The 16,698-nt window shown below is 34.7% G+C and overlaps 1 protein-coding gene across 1 annotated transcript; it reads left to right on the top strand.

Moving 5' to 3' along the window:
• Positions 1-10,000: 10,000 nt before the first annotated feature.
• Positions 10,001-11,411, top strand: LOC131627111 (uncharacterized). The gene is made up of 2 exons (XM_058897939.1): positions 10,001-10,357; positions 10,863-11,411. The coding sequence occupies exons 1-2, from the start codon at positions 10,036-10,038 to the stop codon at positions 11,339-11,341; spliced, it is 801 nt and encodes a 266-aa protein (XP_058753922.1). The 5' UTR covers positions 10,001-10,035; the 3' UTR covers positions 11,342-11,411.
• Positions 11,412-16,698: the final 5,287 nt, after the last annotated feature.

The raw sequence follows: 16,698 nt of genomic DNA, 5'->3' as shown, positions 1-16,698 counted from the left end.
TAATCTTTGTAAATGTCTAAACTTTGTGATTTTGGTTTCTTGAATATTATGAGAGGCTAAACCCCCCAATGCCAGGGGGGTGTCCCTGATTTGAATTGTAATGACTTTTGAATTCCGTATTTCTTAAATCAAGTATTAGTTTTATGCAATTTGATTGTTTCATGTTTTTATGCTTTCTTTGTCGGAAAAACAAAGATTGATCCACGGTTAACAATTTGTAGGACTACGGTTGTTAAGGTTTTTAAACAATTTGATCTAGTAGTTATCACCTAGGACTAGGGATACCGAAAGGTTATTTGAACATTCTTGATTATTTACATCTTTGGTTTACAAACCTTTGTTTCTAAGGACTTAGGCATTAGGATTGCAAACCAAAAGGTTTTCCACTAAGGACTTAGGGAAACACCCTTAAGAACAAATAGTTGCATTCTATGAACTTGTTGAAGAGATCTTTTTACAGAGTCATTATAAGGAAGATCAAACACCTACCCTGGCATTACCTCAAATTACATCTAAAAAGTCAAACTTTAATTTCAGCTTATTTTTATTATTTCTTTTATTTAAATTTACTTATTGCTTTATAACAAAACACCTATTTGCTCTTTTGTTTAATTGACTTAAATAACTTGTGTTTCCTACGCAATCCTCGTGATCGATACTTGGGGTAAAACCCATTATAACTACACCGGTGAAAATAGTACACTTGCTATTTTTCCGATCAAGTTTTTGGCGCCGTTGCCGGGGATTGCCAAAATATAAGTTTTATTTTAGTCAATTAAAATTTTATTGCTCTGCAATTAAAATTCTTTTTGCTGAAATTTTTATCTGCTTATTTTAACTTTAATTTTTTTTTTTACTTATCTACTAATCGATTTCTAATCTTGTATGCGAGGTAAGGCCTCAGCTGAACTTCTTTTTAACGCAGAACCAGAAAGACTATTGAGAGCACGACTCCGAGAAGTAAAGCGAAAAAGACTGGCATCGAAAGAAGACTCCCCTGTAGTTTCAGAATCAGAAGACGAAGAAATAATATCTATTCAGTCCGAGCAGTCAGATTCTGAGCCTGAAACTATGGCAGCTGATCCACCTCCTCCAGAGAGACTTTTGGGTGATTATGGAAGAGCCAATGCACCGCTTGGAAGAATGACCATTGTAAACCAACCGGTCAATGTTGCACACTTCCAACTTCATCCTTCAACTATCCGACAGTTGGAGAGCAAGCCGTTTGCAGGACGAATCAATGAAGATGCAAATAAGCATCTACAAAGATTCCTCACCACAACAACGTCATTAAAGATTGAAGGTCATTCTGAAGAAGCTAAGAGACTTGTAATGTTCCCTTTTACCTTATCTGAAGATGCGGAAGAGTGGTTTTACTCACTTCCAGCTGGAAGCATCACAACATGGCAACAGATGGAAACCGCTTTCTTGAACGAATACTTCCCCGCATCAGTTTTCATCCGGAAAAGATATGATATTGTAAACTTCAAGCAGAAAGAAGGGGAATCGTTGGGGGATGCGTACAAAAGGTTCAAGAGATGTTTGGTTGCATGTCCTACTCATAATATGGACCCAACCGAGCAAATGCAGACTTTCGTAAATGGTCTCCGAATTAAGACAAAACAGCTTATTGATACGGCTGCCGGTGGCTCAACTAATTTTTCAACAGCCACGGGTATCAAGAAGATCATAGAAGCTATTGCTGCTAATGAGCACATCGAGTTGTATGACCGTGCAATGAGCCAACCTGAAGGTAAAATTGATTTGAAGCTTGCTGATCAGGTAGTTAAAATGGAAGACCAAATTGCAGCTGAAGTAGAAAGAAGACTGAAGAAGATGAATCTTAGTGAACAAAAGGTAGCACAAGTTGAACCAGCGAACTCAGTTGTATGTGAAATATGTAGTGGACCACATTTTGCTATGCATTGTGTGGCAACACAGGAACAGGTGGAACAGATTCATATGTTGAGGCAAAATAATCCTTACGCCAATACTTATAATCCGGGTTGGAAAAATCATCCTAATTTCGCATGGAAGGACCAACAAGGAAACTTTCAAAAGCAAGGATCAACCCAATTTCAAACTCCAGCGCAACCACAACAACAACGTCCATATCAACAACAATTCCAACATCATCCTCAACAATTTCAACAACAGGTACCAAAGAAAGAAGATTGGGAGATCGCTCTTGAAAAAGTGGCAACCCAGAACTCTCAGTTTCAAGAAGAGACAAGAGCCAACCTCAGGAACACCACGGCTTCAATCAAAAATCTTGAAGTTCAAATAGGTCAAATAGCACAACATCTCACTCTACAGGCACAAGGAAACTTTCCGAACGAAACTGTGAAAGATCAAAAGAATTTAGAGAAGATCAATGCTGTTACAACAAGGAGTAAAAAGGTGTTAGAATCGGAAAAAGAAAAAGAAGTGATAGATGACCCTATGGTGATAGAGGTAGATTTGGAAATAAGAGAGAACCCAAGAGAGCCAGAAGTGGTGATACCACCGGTTAAACCAGCTGAAGAAAAAATTAAAAAAGGTGCTGAACCGGAAATTAAACTACCCTTCCCTTCAAGAGTAACAAAGAAGAATTCAAAAGAGAAAGACTTTAAGAAGTTTACTAAATTGTTCAAAAGGTTAGAGGTGAATCTACCTTTTTTTGAAGCACTTGAGCACATGCCTTTGTATAAGAAATTTATGAAAGAGGTGTTGGCGAAAAAGAAATCACTAGGAGGAGAACCAAAAAGTGTAATCGAGAAATGTGGTATAGTCTCTTCAGAAAGAAAGATCCCAATTAAGAGGAAAGACCCTGGGCCGGTGGCGATACCATGCACTATCAAGAATATAGCATTTAAAAAGGTACTCCTCGATTCTGGTTCTAGTGTAAGTTTAATGCCTTTATCCATTTTCAAAAAGCTTGAATTGAAAAAGATTAGTGAAAGTAAGACGCAATTAAGGTTCGCTGATCACACCGTTAAGAAATCATATGGGGTAGCTGAAGATGTACTAGTGGAAGTTGATAAGTTTGTATTCGCTGTTGACTTCCACATCATGGACATTCCGGAAGATGAAGAAACTCCTATCCTTCTTGGGAGACCATTTTTGTCGACAGGCCGCTGCAACCTCGACATTGAAAAAGGGACACTAACACTGAGATCTTTTGATGAAGAAGTAACCTTGAAGATGTTAGGGGTTAAGAAACATATGGCGGTTGTAAATGATCAAGCTTCTGTTGGTATGATCGAAAGTGAGGGAGAATACAAAAGCCCTAAACATCTCCAAGAAAAAGTGTCAAGCATAGCTTCTCAGGTGGAACTAGCTCATGTTTCTATCAGAAGTCCTAAGGTCGCTATAGAAGTTAAGAAGAAAAAGAAAGAAGAAAACCAAGGTGAGAAGATGAAGGTTGAAAGTGAGTTAAAGAGGAAACTGGTCCATGCTTTTCATCTCCATGAGTTTTTGGCGGAGAAAGTAACGAGCAACAAGGTTTGGAGAAGAAAATACCCTCCATAATAAAGGGTAATGGACCGTCGAGCCATGCGACGTTAAACGAAGCGCTTCGTGGGAGGCAACCCATGGTTTTAATAATTAATTTCTTTGTTTGTTTATTTTATTTTCAGGAAATAAAAGAGAGCATCTCTAGTGGAAGCTAGGAAGTGATCATTGGAATGCAATACCTCTGTAAGCAACCTCTCCAAGGCTGGTTCTAAAACATTGAGGACAATGTTTGGTTCAAGTGTGGGAGGGGTTCTTTTCATTTGCTTTTAGTTGTTCTCCATTTTTGTTTTTGTTTGTGTGTTATGTTGACATTGTGTTATAGATCGTCTTATGGATGCCGAATGAATGATGAATGGTATTTAGTGGATGAAAGGTGCAACCTGAACCTATTCCCCCGAGGCACCCTGGAAGTTGATGCAGCCGAAAGAAAAGTAATAGTTGGACGCAACCTGCCGATACTGGACAAAGAGGATTGTATGGTGTACCTACACCGGAAAGAAGCCACATGACACGAGGAGTGCTTTGGAACCTGTAAGCTTATCCAACATGGTGAGGTTACAAAAAGCCAAACACAACAAATAATCATCATGAGAGTTCATTCAGGTATGACTTTATCATTCTGATTTTGCGTATGTTCTACTGACACAGCATAATATGAGGACACACACTGAGGCATTTGTTTGTTTTACACCCTGAGCCTTTCTAGCCATCCTAAATTATATGTTTATCCGTTGTTACCCCAGTTGAGCCATATCCTTTTGTTTGTTATAACCATATTTGTAACCCGCAGCCAATCACTTCCAACCCTTGTTCGGCATTACTGTTGTGGTTTTCAGAGTTGTACTAAAATCTAAGTTTGGGGTAGTAATCATCAAAGAAGAGGGCAAGTAAAAAAAAAAAAATGAAAATGTAAATAAAAATTTTGAGACATATGAATGTATGTCCCATAAAAAAGAAAGAAAAAGAAAAACTTGCCCGAATGAAAGACTCAGTTACATTAAGCACTCACGGAAGAATGAGTGAAGCAAAAGAGTCTAAGTCGAATAAATTCCCTATGTAACAAGTTGAGCACAATTACGAGAAACACAACATGAATGTTGAACCTAAAACTAATTGTTTATCCATTTCCTTGTGTATCCCACCGTACCTAAACCCCATTACAACCCAGAAGACCTCGAAAAGTGTGTGAACTTTGTTAGTGTAGTGCAGGTAGAATTTATTCAAAATTAAGAGTTGATATTGCATACCTTTATTTTGTGAGTGCAAAACACTTTAACCCTGAGAGATTTGGTGAGAAGTGTGAAAAAGCTTGCAGGTAAAAAGGCACTCTGATGTGGAAGTGTGGTAGAAAGTTTGGTTCGGCAAGCCAAAGATTCTACTAGAAAGGTAGACGCAAGTTGCGAATAACATCAGCTGTGTTGTGGAAAGAAAAATCCAGGGTGACCTCTGTTTGGTCTCTTGCATCGCTTGAGGACAAGCAATGAGATAAGTTTGGGGTTGTGATCGGTCACCATTTTACACTCAATTTCATCATAAATTCGACACACGATCATCATGATTGGTAACACTGTGTGTTTATTTCCCAATGTTTTCTTTAATTTATCTAATTTTAAGTTTATTTGTGTGAAGTTTGTTTTTGTGTCATTCTCATTGTAAATTAGGTGCTTTTTATCTCGTTTGGTAATGGTTTCAGTTTAGCTTGGGATTGATGGAAGATCGCATGGCCAAGAGGTGTGAAAAAGGAAGCAAAAAGCCAAGAAGGAACATATGGGCAGAGGCGGACACGGTCTGACCGTGTCACCTGACACGGCCGTGTCCGACCTCCTGAAGAATATAAACCCTCAGACCAGAAGCTGACACGGTCTGCCCGTGTCAAGTGACACGGCCGTGTCAGCTGTGCGGACCAATTTTCTGAATTTTGGTTTTTCCAATCTTTTAAAGTCCAGGGGCAGTTTAGGTATTGCGGCTGAGATCTGAAAACCTAGGGAGATTAAAAGAGACTGAAAGACAAGGGAAAGGGGACTTTTGGATCGTACGATAGAATTCCAGAGCAGAGAAAAGATAGCTTCTTCAAGGTGTTGGAAGACGAAGAGATTCAACGATGGACACCATTGAAGATCCGAGTTCTCCTAATCTTTGTAAATGTCTAAACTTTGTGATTTTGGTTTCTTGAATATTATGAGAGGCTAAACCCCCCAATGCCAGGGGGTGTCCCTGATTTGAATTGTAATGACTTTTGAATTCCGTATTTCTTAAATCAAGTATTAGTTTTATGCAATTTGATTGTTTAATGTTTTTATGCTTTCTTTGTCGGAAAAACAAAGATTGATCTACGATTAACAATTTGTAGGACTACGGTTGTTAAGGTTTTTAAACAATTTGATCTAGTAGTTATCACCTAGGACTAGGGATACCGAAAGGTTATTTGAACATTCTTGATTATTTACATCTTTGGTTTACAAACCTTTGTTTCTAAGGACTTAGGCATTAGGATTGCAAACCAAAAGGTTTTCCACTAAGGACTTAGGGAAACACCCTTAAGAACAAATAGTTGCATTCTATGAACTTGTTGAAGAGATCTTTTTACAGAGTCATTATAAGGAAGATCAAACACCTACCCTGGCATTACCTCAAATTACATCTAAAAAGTCAAACTTTAATTTCAGCTTATTTTTATTATTTCTTTTATTTAAATTTACTTATTGCTTTATAACAAAACACCTATTTGCTCTTTTGTTTAATTGACTTAAATAACTTGTGTTTCCTACGCAATCCTCGTGATCGATACTTGGGATAAAACCCATTATAACTACACCGGTGAAAATAGTACACTTGCTATTTTTCCGATCACTACACGTTTTTATAAGCTCGCTTTTATTTCCATGTCTGGCTAAATTTATAAGGGTTAGAATTAGGGGTGGCAAAACGGGGCCGACCCGTGGGGAAAGCCCGTTTTTCCCGCACTTTTTCGCGGGACGGGGCAAGGTTTTAGGCCCGCTCCCTTTAATGTGCCCGCCCCACCCTGTTTTTTGCGGGCTTTTGCGGACATGAGCTTTTTTATGCAATTTTACTATTTTTAGGCCTAAAAGATTCAATGCCCGCGGGCTTTCCCCATCCTGTCCGCATTTTTTTTGCGGGGCAGGACAAGGTTTTAGGCCCGCTCCCTTTAATGTGTCTGCCCCGCCCCGTCCCATTTTTGCGCAATGGGCCTAAACAGGGCGGGCATGCCCGTTTGCCACCCCTAGTTAGAATGTAAGGATCGTTGTCACGATCGTGTTTCAAATGTTATGTTAATAGAAATACTATTGGGGATGTTTTGACCTTTAATTCAAATTTACCGTGTTTAAATGTTTATGGGTAAGATCGAAGGTGGTCCATACTTAAGATCAAACTTGATTAGTTTTTAACCAAACAAAAAGGGCGAAAGCAGTTTGTTTGGTTAATTAGGAATCTTTGACACATTTTTAGAAAACGATTTTGAAACTATTTTCGAACGCGTTTATGGGTTTGAAATCTGATTCTTGGCCAAAAGCCAAGAATATCTTTAAGTTAAATTTTCCAAGTTAAAATCACTTTTCTACTAAGACAAGTAATTGGTTTCTCAAAAATAGGTTCACTACTTTAACGCAATGCACACTATTCATATGTGACAAATGAATGGGTAGACTTAAAGAGTAAACTCGGTTCTTAGTACGCGAAAGCGACAAGTTCCCGTTAAATTGTTCCTTTCTATAAGTAGAAATTATTGCCCCGTAAGTAATTCTATCCATGTGTAACTGGAACGCTGTCTGATATACGTGAATTACATTCGAACATGTTGCTTTTATCTGCTATTTACTTAATTCCTTTATTTTCTTGCACTGCACTCATATCAACTATTCTCACCCGCCTTAGATAAGCACCTTAACAATATAGTTGGTAGATTAACGATTGGTCTCTTTGGTTCGATAATATTATATATTACTTCGATAGGCTGTGCACTTGCAGTTTTATTTTAGACTCTGTTTACAGACCTGTTCAGCCCTTGATGGTTAATTCCAATGTGTCATGATAGAGAATTCACCTATACACAACCGTTACTCTGCCCGATTTTCGTCAGGAATTTGTAATGTGATTCAAAGGCTTAGTGCAAGTTGTGCTAAAGATAGGCAAGTTCATCTGGGCCCCCAAGTGGTAATGTGTTGGTTTAGTGTTGGTAGTCCAAAGGATGAGAAATCTACCTTGACTCCTAATGTCAAACGTTGGCTTCTTATTTGTTCAGATCGTTATTTCCCTGAACTTTTATTTTATGCTCTAGGATAGTCTCTTCATCTCCTCCCACTTCTTAGATTTTCAAAATCTCCTCTCTTTTTCCAAAATCTTCTTATGTTTGCAAATTATTTTAAAAATATTTCTTTAAAAATATCTCTTGCCCTTGTTGGCTTTTCTTTCAAAGTTTAGACACAATTATTTGTTGTGGTGAGTTGTGATACCCCACGATCTTGATATTGATTGATATGATGGAACATTTTTCACTTAAGAGAGCTAGTGACATACTTGTTGATTTTATCCAAGTTGGAGCCCTTCTTTCATTTGTAATGCAAAGGATCTATCTCTTCTCCTGTTTAAGATCAATGGCTGAGTATTCTCTCCAATGATGATAAAGTGTTTATTCCTTTTTAAAAATCTTCCCTTTTAAGTGGAACTACATTAGCTCTGACTTCTACATTGCACCGAGGAGGTATGTAGGCAGAAGATATAATGTCTCGCCGAGCTTATTTTAAAAATTAAACAAACCTTTTCTTTTTGCATACAATATCTTTTATAAAACATAGATTTTCAAAAAGATTCTTATGGAGTACACAGATATGAGGGGTGCTTAAAACCTTCTCCTTGCATAATCAACACCCATACTTAAGATCTCTTTTTGTTGTTTTTGTTTCAAAAATTTCTTTTAGGGTTACTTCGCTCTTTTCCCATTTCCTTTGGAATCAAGCGCAGTGACGACTTTCACTGAAATAATGAGTCGAGTCAACCAATGACTTCTATCTCATTTGAGAAGTAAGTTTAGACTCAAATAAAGAGATGAAATATAAATTATTTTAAGCATGTCATATCTAAAAAGAGAGAAAATCTAGAATACCAAAAAGAGAGAGGAGGTCTAACAATTATTTACCAAATCAAGAAAATAATATATTTTTAACAAATATTTCTTATAAATATGTGGTATGTAATATTTTATTTAACAAATGTAATTTTTCATAAATAATTGTATGTATTTTTGTATGAAATAATTATATATATTTTTTGTATGAAATAATTCTAATTTCATACCCCTATAATTTCTTATATTATCTTCACTTATTTTTATTAATATTTCTTAAAAATATTATTAAAATATTTTCTTCAAATCATATTATATAATATAAAAAATTTAATATTTATATATTATTTTAGCATTAATAACTTAATGTATATATTTGTTTTAAACTTTAAACAAATGTTAATATTGATGATTTTTAAATATTAATCAAATCCTTCCCCCTGCGGAAGGGTGGATGAAGTGTAATGTTGATGCCGGTTTTAGTAGACATTATCAGACTACAAATAGGAGTTGATGTCTTCGAGATAATTTGGGAAGATTTATCATTGCAGGTGTAGCATGGGATAATGGCATTATGTCTCCTTTAGAAGCAGACGCTTTGGCCATGAAAGAAGCCATTCATAATGCTATTGCTATGAATCTGATCAAAGTGATTTTCGAAAGCGATTCATAGGTGGTGATACACGGAATCAATTCTATGATTACCAGTAATTCTGAGTTTAATACTATCATTATGTCTATCCAAAGATTGTTGAGTTCTGTTACAAACTTTGAGGTTAAGTTTATTAAACGTCAAGCGAATATGGTTGCCGATTTGTTAGTCAAGACGGTCAATTCTTGGTCTAGAATTGTATTAATAGTCTTTTGTTTAATGTTATTCCTCCTTGTATTAATAGTCTTTTGTTTAATGAAATGAATTGAGTTTCTTCTTCTAAAAAAAATATAATCAAATCAAGAAAATCTTCGAAGTTTAATGTGGGATAATGTAATGATGATTGGTCACGTGGATATAAATATATCTTTAATTAATTATATTATTTTTAATGTATATTTTTAAAAATGCAAAAAGGTATTATAAGGTGTTTGCATTTATTCAATCGTAACGGATTGATAGTTGATGAAAATATTAATTAAATATTAAATGGTATTAAATTGATGGTGAGAGAACATAAGGAAAGGGGGCCAGCCAAACTTCCTGATAAATGTAAATACTCACTCTTTTATACAAATCTCATTCATATCTTTACATAATAAAGTCTAGATTTAACATAGAAATAAAATATTTAATGGCGGTCCGGAAAATTAGTTAGCCCTTAAGTTATTAATAAGGTAACAATGGGCCAGATATTAAGCCCAAATACACAATCCTCCTAGTAGCAGAGCATTTCCAAAATACCGTTATTAGTTAACAAAGCAAGAGAACTAGGTTATACAAAATAAAAATAAAACCAGAAAAAATGGCGAATGTAAGGTGGGGAGAATTGGAAGAAGACGACGGTGAAGATCTTGATTATCTTCTGTTACCTGCACGTCAGGTCATAGGTCCTGACGAAAATGGAATCAAGAGGGTTGTTGAGTACCGGTTCGATGATGATTATAATAAGGTTAAGATCACCACAACCACTCGCATTCGAAAACTCGCCAACGCGCGTCTCAGCAAATGCGCCGTCGAACGCCGTTCGTGGCCCAAGTTTGGAGATGCCGTTCGTGAAGACGTTGGTGCACGCCTCACTATGGTTTCCACGGAAGAAATCGTTCTCGAACGCCCCAAATCTCTTGGTTCTTTTCTCGAACTCCTCACTATTAATTTGAATCTTTCAGTTTAATGTGTGTTTTTAATGTTGTGTACTGCCATATTTTACCATGATTGATGTGTTGTAAACCCTAATATATGTAGGGGAACCATGATTGATGTGTTGTAAACCCTAATATATGTAGGAGAGGAGAACCATGATTGATGTGTTGTGAACCCTAATATATGTAGGAGAGGAGAACCATGATTCATGTGTTGTAAACCCTAATATATGTAGGAGAACCATGATTCATGTGTTGTAAACCCTAATATATGTAGGAGAACCATGATTCATGTGTTGTAAACCCTAATATATGTAGGAGAACCATGATTCATGTGTTGTAAACCCTAATAGTAATATATTTAACCATGATTGGTGTGTTGTAAACCCTAATAGTAATATATTTAACCATGATTGGTGTGTTGTAAACCCTAATATATGTTGGAAGACTTTTGTATCAATCTCATGATATATGTAATTAATATTTACAGGTTCCAGCAAGGAGGATGCAAAGAATAGTGACCCAGGTGCTGTTCTTATGGTATGCAGGACTTGTGGGAAGAAGGGTGATCATTGGACTGCAAGGTGTCCATATAAGTCTGATGAAAGCGTTGTTGATAAAACTCCAACAGATGAGACTAAGGATATATATGTACCCCCTCGCCTGAGATCTGATATTGACAGAACTATTGATTCAAACATGAGGCGGAGGAACGATGAGAATTCTGTTCGGGTAACCAACCTCTCGGAAGACACAAAGGAGGCTGATTTGTTTGAGCTTTTCAGGCCTTTTGGTGATGTGATCAGGGTCTATGTTGCTATAGATCAAAAGACTGGCATGAGTAGAGGCTTTGGCTTTGTTAACTTTCGCAGCAGGGAAGATGCTCAGAGGGCTATTAACAAACTCAACGGATATGGCTACGATAATCTCATTCTGAGACTTGAATGGGCCACCCCTAGAACAACCTAGGTGTTGGCTGCTTTTTAGTTTTTTTTGCCCCATTTTCTTTCTGAGTTCAGAACCATGTGTTTATTTCCCTTCTGTTATATACTAATAAATATTATATGGATTGTTTACTCACTATCACTTGTTGATTATTGATGATAATCAGTATTATGAGTATTGTTTCCAGGTTAACACCCTTCTCTTTTTTATAGTACTTGCATAACAAAGTGTGAAAAAGGTTTTGATATTCGTGTGTCATTATGTTGTCAATTTTATTCTTAACTCGCGTTTCTCTACTGGTTCACTGTATTTTGTTGTTTCAGTCAAGTCACAATTAGCTTACATAATTATGAGATGCTATGATGTTTTGTTTCATTTTTAAGACCCACCCATATTATATCAATGAATACTTTTATAAAGTTTAGTGACGAGCCACCCTTAGGAAACCCGGCCCTTGGAATATTGCTGAAGTTATTCTTCGTATCTATGGAAAAATAAATCTGTAGTTTAAGTTAACATAAACAAACACATAAGATGTATATTTCGGAAGCTACCTCCACTCACAACACGTATATTACGGATGCTTTGTGCACTCGGTTATTCTTCACAGAAATTATTTGGCTCAACATTTTATCTACTTTTCTTCTCCTTATAAGGAGATGGAGGGCCAAACACATTTTTCATAAAACTCTAATGAAAAAAATGTTTTTTTTAAAGACAAAAAATTGAATAAAAGGAGCTTGTAAAAAAGGAGTTGAAACTAACTTTTTCGGAACTAGTACAATAGACGGTAACTTTTTCAATTTTTCCTATTATTCATAACATCTAGAGTTATATTTTATTTATTCTTTTTTCTTTTTCTGTTTACATTATCACTTTTGTAAAATCTAGTATTTTTTAACTTTTATTCATTTTGTATATTATATATCTTTTATTGTATAATGATTTTCAATAATAATATTATTAGTTTTTTATACTATACACTAAATTATATATGTTAAGAGAAAAGAGGATGTGCACTGACAGTGTAAATTATTTTTACACTGTCAACCAATGACAACTATCTATCTTACCAAGTCAGCCTTTAAATTTTAAAATACTGAAAAGATTTGGCACTTTAAAATAATCTGATTGGATGTCTGTGTAATACTTCTTTAAACTGACAGTGCACTACCATTAAACTCATATGTTAATACAACAATTAATCAATACACATTATTGGTTTTGTAAATTATTAATAATAATTAATAATATGATAGTTGTTCCAAAATGACAAGAGAAGTGGATTTGAAAAATGACAACACTTCATGAAGAGTTATATAATGAAACCATGCAACTTTGGAAGTGTGCTGCTATAGGCCAATCATTGTGACTTTTGGTAAAAAATATTGTTTCACCAAGGTCGCTGCCTTGTGAAACAATACCAATGTGGCCTATAAATAATTTATTATGAATTCAGAAAAACACATAAAAAAAAAATGAAAATCGTCTAGAATAATTCCAGAGCACTCTTCGCTACATTCGAGTTTTCGCCGGTCTTGCGCAAACTCGATAAGGCTGAATTATCCTGGGTATTCTTGCGTAGAAACTCCAAGACAAATTGGGAGTGCTTGAAATACTATAAAGAAAGTGCTCCGTACACGATTCTAGCCTCAATTCCATTCGGTTTAAGTTAATTTTCTAACAATCTTATAGTAATCCAATGTAATGGCAACCGAGGCTTTCTTTTCAAACATCAAATGAGGAACTATTGTATCGTGGACATATTCTAAACACAAAAATAATAGCTATTATAAATCTATCCGGGTATGTTTTTTCTAAAATTCTAAATGCATGGTTCTGTTTGTTTGAATTTTGATTTGGCTGCATTAATATACAATTATACATACTTCAAAACCAGTGTTAAGTATATTTTATATAAGATAATTGCTCTAACTTTTTTTTTTACCAAAGGAAAATCAACTCATATCATTAATAAGTAAAGATGCAATACAAGGAGGTGCCAAATGAAAGAAACTACGCTTAGTCCAAGAATCGGCCGCATTCGTTATGGCGTGAGCAATCGAGTTCGTTTGGCGCTTTACAAACTTTACCTAAGATAATTGCTCTAACTTAGACACTACGTGAAAGTATATATATTGTTTTTAACAATTGGTTAAATAAAAGATTAATTAGAAATGAATTCACATATCTATATGTATCCTATAATTGTACTTTATAAACATTTAAAATTATTTAGTAATAATAAATATAGTGTTTGTTGTAAATCATTTGCCATAGCATACACATTGTTTCAAACGGTAAGAAGAAAATGAGTTTCAATTCTGATCATTCTTAGAATGCACGTGCAATCGATATGTAATGATAATTGCACATAATATAAGAATCACATGATTATAGTTTCAACACGATACGTAATCTTTAGTATATTTGAATGAAACCAATATATGGTACAGTGTTATCAATGTCTTTAAAGAAGCACCCGTTGAAATGATAATGTTACGTTATGTCACAGTTACGTTTCGTTTAACAATGACATAAAATTTAACATAGATACCGTTAGAAATGTTTCATGATACTGAACTTGTTTGAAAATGACTTTAAAATTAAATACGAGTTTTCTAAAATAAATTTGTATTTGTATAAAGGATAATAATCTTGTAGTGACATGTAAATCCATAAAGGATAAATTTAAATTTAAATGTTAAAATTTAAAATTTAAAATTTTGAAGAATGGATTGATTGATTATTAAAATAGTCAAATTTATTAAAGTTCATGATTTTAAACTATACAATTGAATTTTGATTTGAATTCGTTGTGAATAACATATTTGTATTAAAAGAGACTTGTTATTATAAGACATAAAGATCATCAAAGGATGGATCACGATTTATATAGACTTTTGAATTTGGAGTCTAATATAATTATTAACTTCGGAGATGTGAAATTTTGAGAACCTTATTGCGGAGGATAAGGAATTCAAGTTTTCGACAAATGAAGAACCTTGTGAGGAAATTTCTCCAGGATTGTTGAAACACAAATCAAAAGTTCGTCAATGATTGTTGAAAAACAAATCGAACTTAGAATAAGCAGAAAGTCTTAAAGGCTAAGAATCTAGGACCGAATAAAATCGATTGTCGGCATATTTTCTTGTATCCAGTAAAAGAAAAATGTTATAATTTTGTTCGTAATATTCCTGTTATTCTTCGAGTGGAAGTTGATCCTAAAGAGTTACAATGAAAATGTAATTTCAAGGGACTTCTCTTGGAATGATGTTATCCAATATGAAATGAATTCAATGATGTTGAACCATACTTGAGAACTTGTTGGTCTACCTAAAGGATCAAGATCTATTGGATTCAAGTGGATGTTAGAAGGAAGTATCATAAAGATAATACACTATACACCTACAAGTCTAGATTAATAGCCAAGAGTTTAGACAAAAGGAATGTGTTAATTATTTGAACACATATGCACTAGTAGCAAAGACAGCAACAATTAGAGTATTGTTTACATTAATTTTTGCATGAACTTATAGTTCATCAAAAGGATATCAAAACAACATTCATAAATGGAGATCTCGATGAGGAGATTTATATGGAGAAACCAGAAAGTTATATACTTCATGGTAATGAACAAACAACGTGTAAGCTTGTCAAATCCTTGCATGGGTTAAAATAGGTACCAAAATAATGACATAAAAAGTTTGACTTTGTCATTACAAAGTTCACAAATTAAAGGGGAGACACACAAGTTAGGGGGAGAATTTTCAATCTTATCAAAACATGGTTTCAAAGAGTTTGTCATCATCAAAAAGGGGGAGATTGTGAAGAATATATCTTATATCTAGTTTTGATGAAGACAAAGACTATCAAAGAAGAAAAGGATCAAAAGTGTCATGCACATAAAAAATGAAGTTGATCAAGATGGGTGAACATAGAAATTCAAGTGAAGACTTGAGAGAAGTGAACATAACTAAGGTACTAATTGCAATTTGTATTATACTATTTTAAATTGCTCATAATTTCATCTCTCACTTCATCTAAAAAGCTTCTTGCATCATCATACATGATTATCTAAAAACCTTCTTCATCTAATTCTTGTGACAAGTGTTAGTACACAAAGTTGTGTGAGAATATTGTGATATTCCTTTGTCTCTATGTTGATTACATGTTGATCATTATCAAAAAGATGAATGGAATCTTAGAAATAAAGAGGTTTCTAACTTCCACAACCAATATAAAAAACTTGAAATAGTGGACACTCTTTTCGATCAAAGTAAAGCGAAAGAGTGGGGGTTTAAAACATAGTTAAACACACTTTATTGAGAAAACTTCCACATTCAAGATGAAAGATCTTGGACTAATTGACACTCTTTTGGGGATCAAAGTAATGCGAAAATAGTGGGGGTTATGAACTTACTCAAATACACTTTGTTGAGAAAGTTCTTGATAAGTTCAAACTATCACGTTTCAAGAAAGTGAATATTCAATTTGATCTTAGTGTCAAAATGAAGATGGAAGAGTTGTGGTCATATTAGAATACACAAGTGAAATTGGTTTTCTAATGCAATGTACTATATGCGATATAGCTGTTGCAAATAGTAAATGAGTAGATTTACTAGCAATCCAAATGGCGAGCATTCGAAGGACATCACAAGGATTTTGATTATCTTTTAAAACCAAATCTTGACCTCCATTATGGTAGGTTTCCTGTCATACTAGAAGGATATACCGATATGTGTTGGATATCGAGTGTTGGAGATCATAATTTACAACTAAATGGATATTTACACTAGTTGGGGGTGAGGTTTCTTGGAAGAGCAAGAAACAAACATGCACCATTCTCTTGACTATGGAGCCATAGTGTGTGGATCTCGCTTCCACTACTCAAGAAGTTGAATAGTTGAAGGACCTTCTGTTGGAAGTTCCATTGACTAAAGACAATGTTTCAAAGGTGTTAACACAATGTGATAGTCAAGCCATTTAGCAAGAGAATTCAGATAAGTGTAAAATAAAAAGTATGGGCACTTAGGCCTTAGACATTCTTTCTTGAGAAAATTGATTAAAGATGTAATCATTTTATTCACATATATACGATCGATCTATAATTTGAATGATTCATTTACTAAACTACTGGCCAATGATTTAGTAAAGATAACCTCAAGAGGTGTGAGGTTGAAACTCTTTAAATGAGTGTTCCAACAATGATAGCAACTCAATCTGAAGTTAATACATCTTAACCTAAGATTCAATGGGTAACAACAAGTCGTTGATTTGGAAGATGGTGCAACATTTTGTGACAATGTTGACTATTACATAATTGAGGGTTGAGTTTTTTTTTAGAAACTCTTAATGAAGTTTTATATCGAGGAGGATAT

Source organism: Vicia villosa, unplaced genomic scaffold, assembly GCF_029867415.1.
Source record: "Vicia villosa cultivar HV-30 ecotype Madison, WI unplaced genomic scaffold, Vvil1.0 ctg.000349F_1_1, whole genome shotgun sequence".
NCBI classification, from domain to species: domain Eukaryota; kingdom Viridiplantae; phylum Streptophyta; class Magnoliopsida; order Fabales; family Fabaceae; genus Vicia; species Vicia villosa.
Note: the sequence above shows the minus strand (reverse complement) of the source record. Positions and strands in the feature narration are given on the sequence as shown.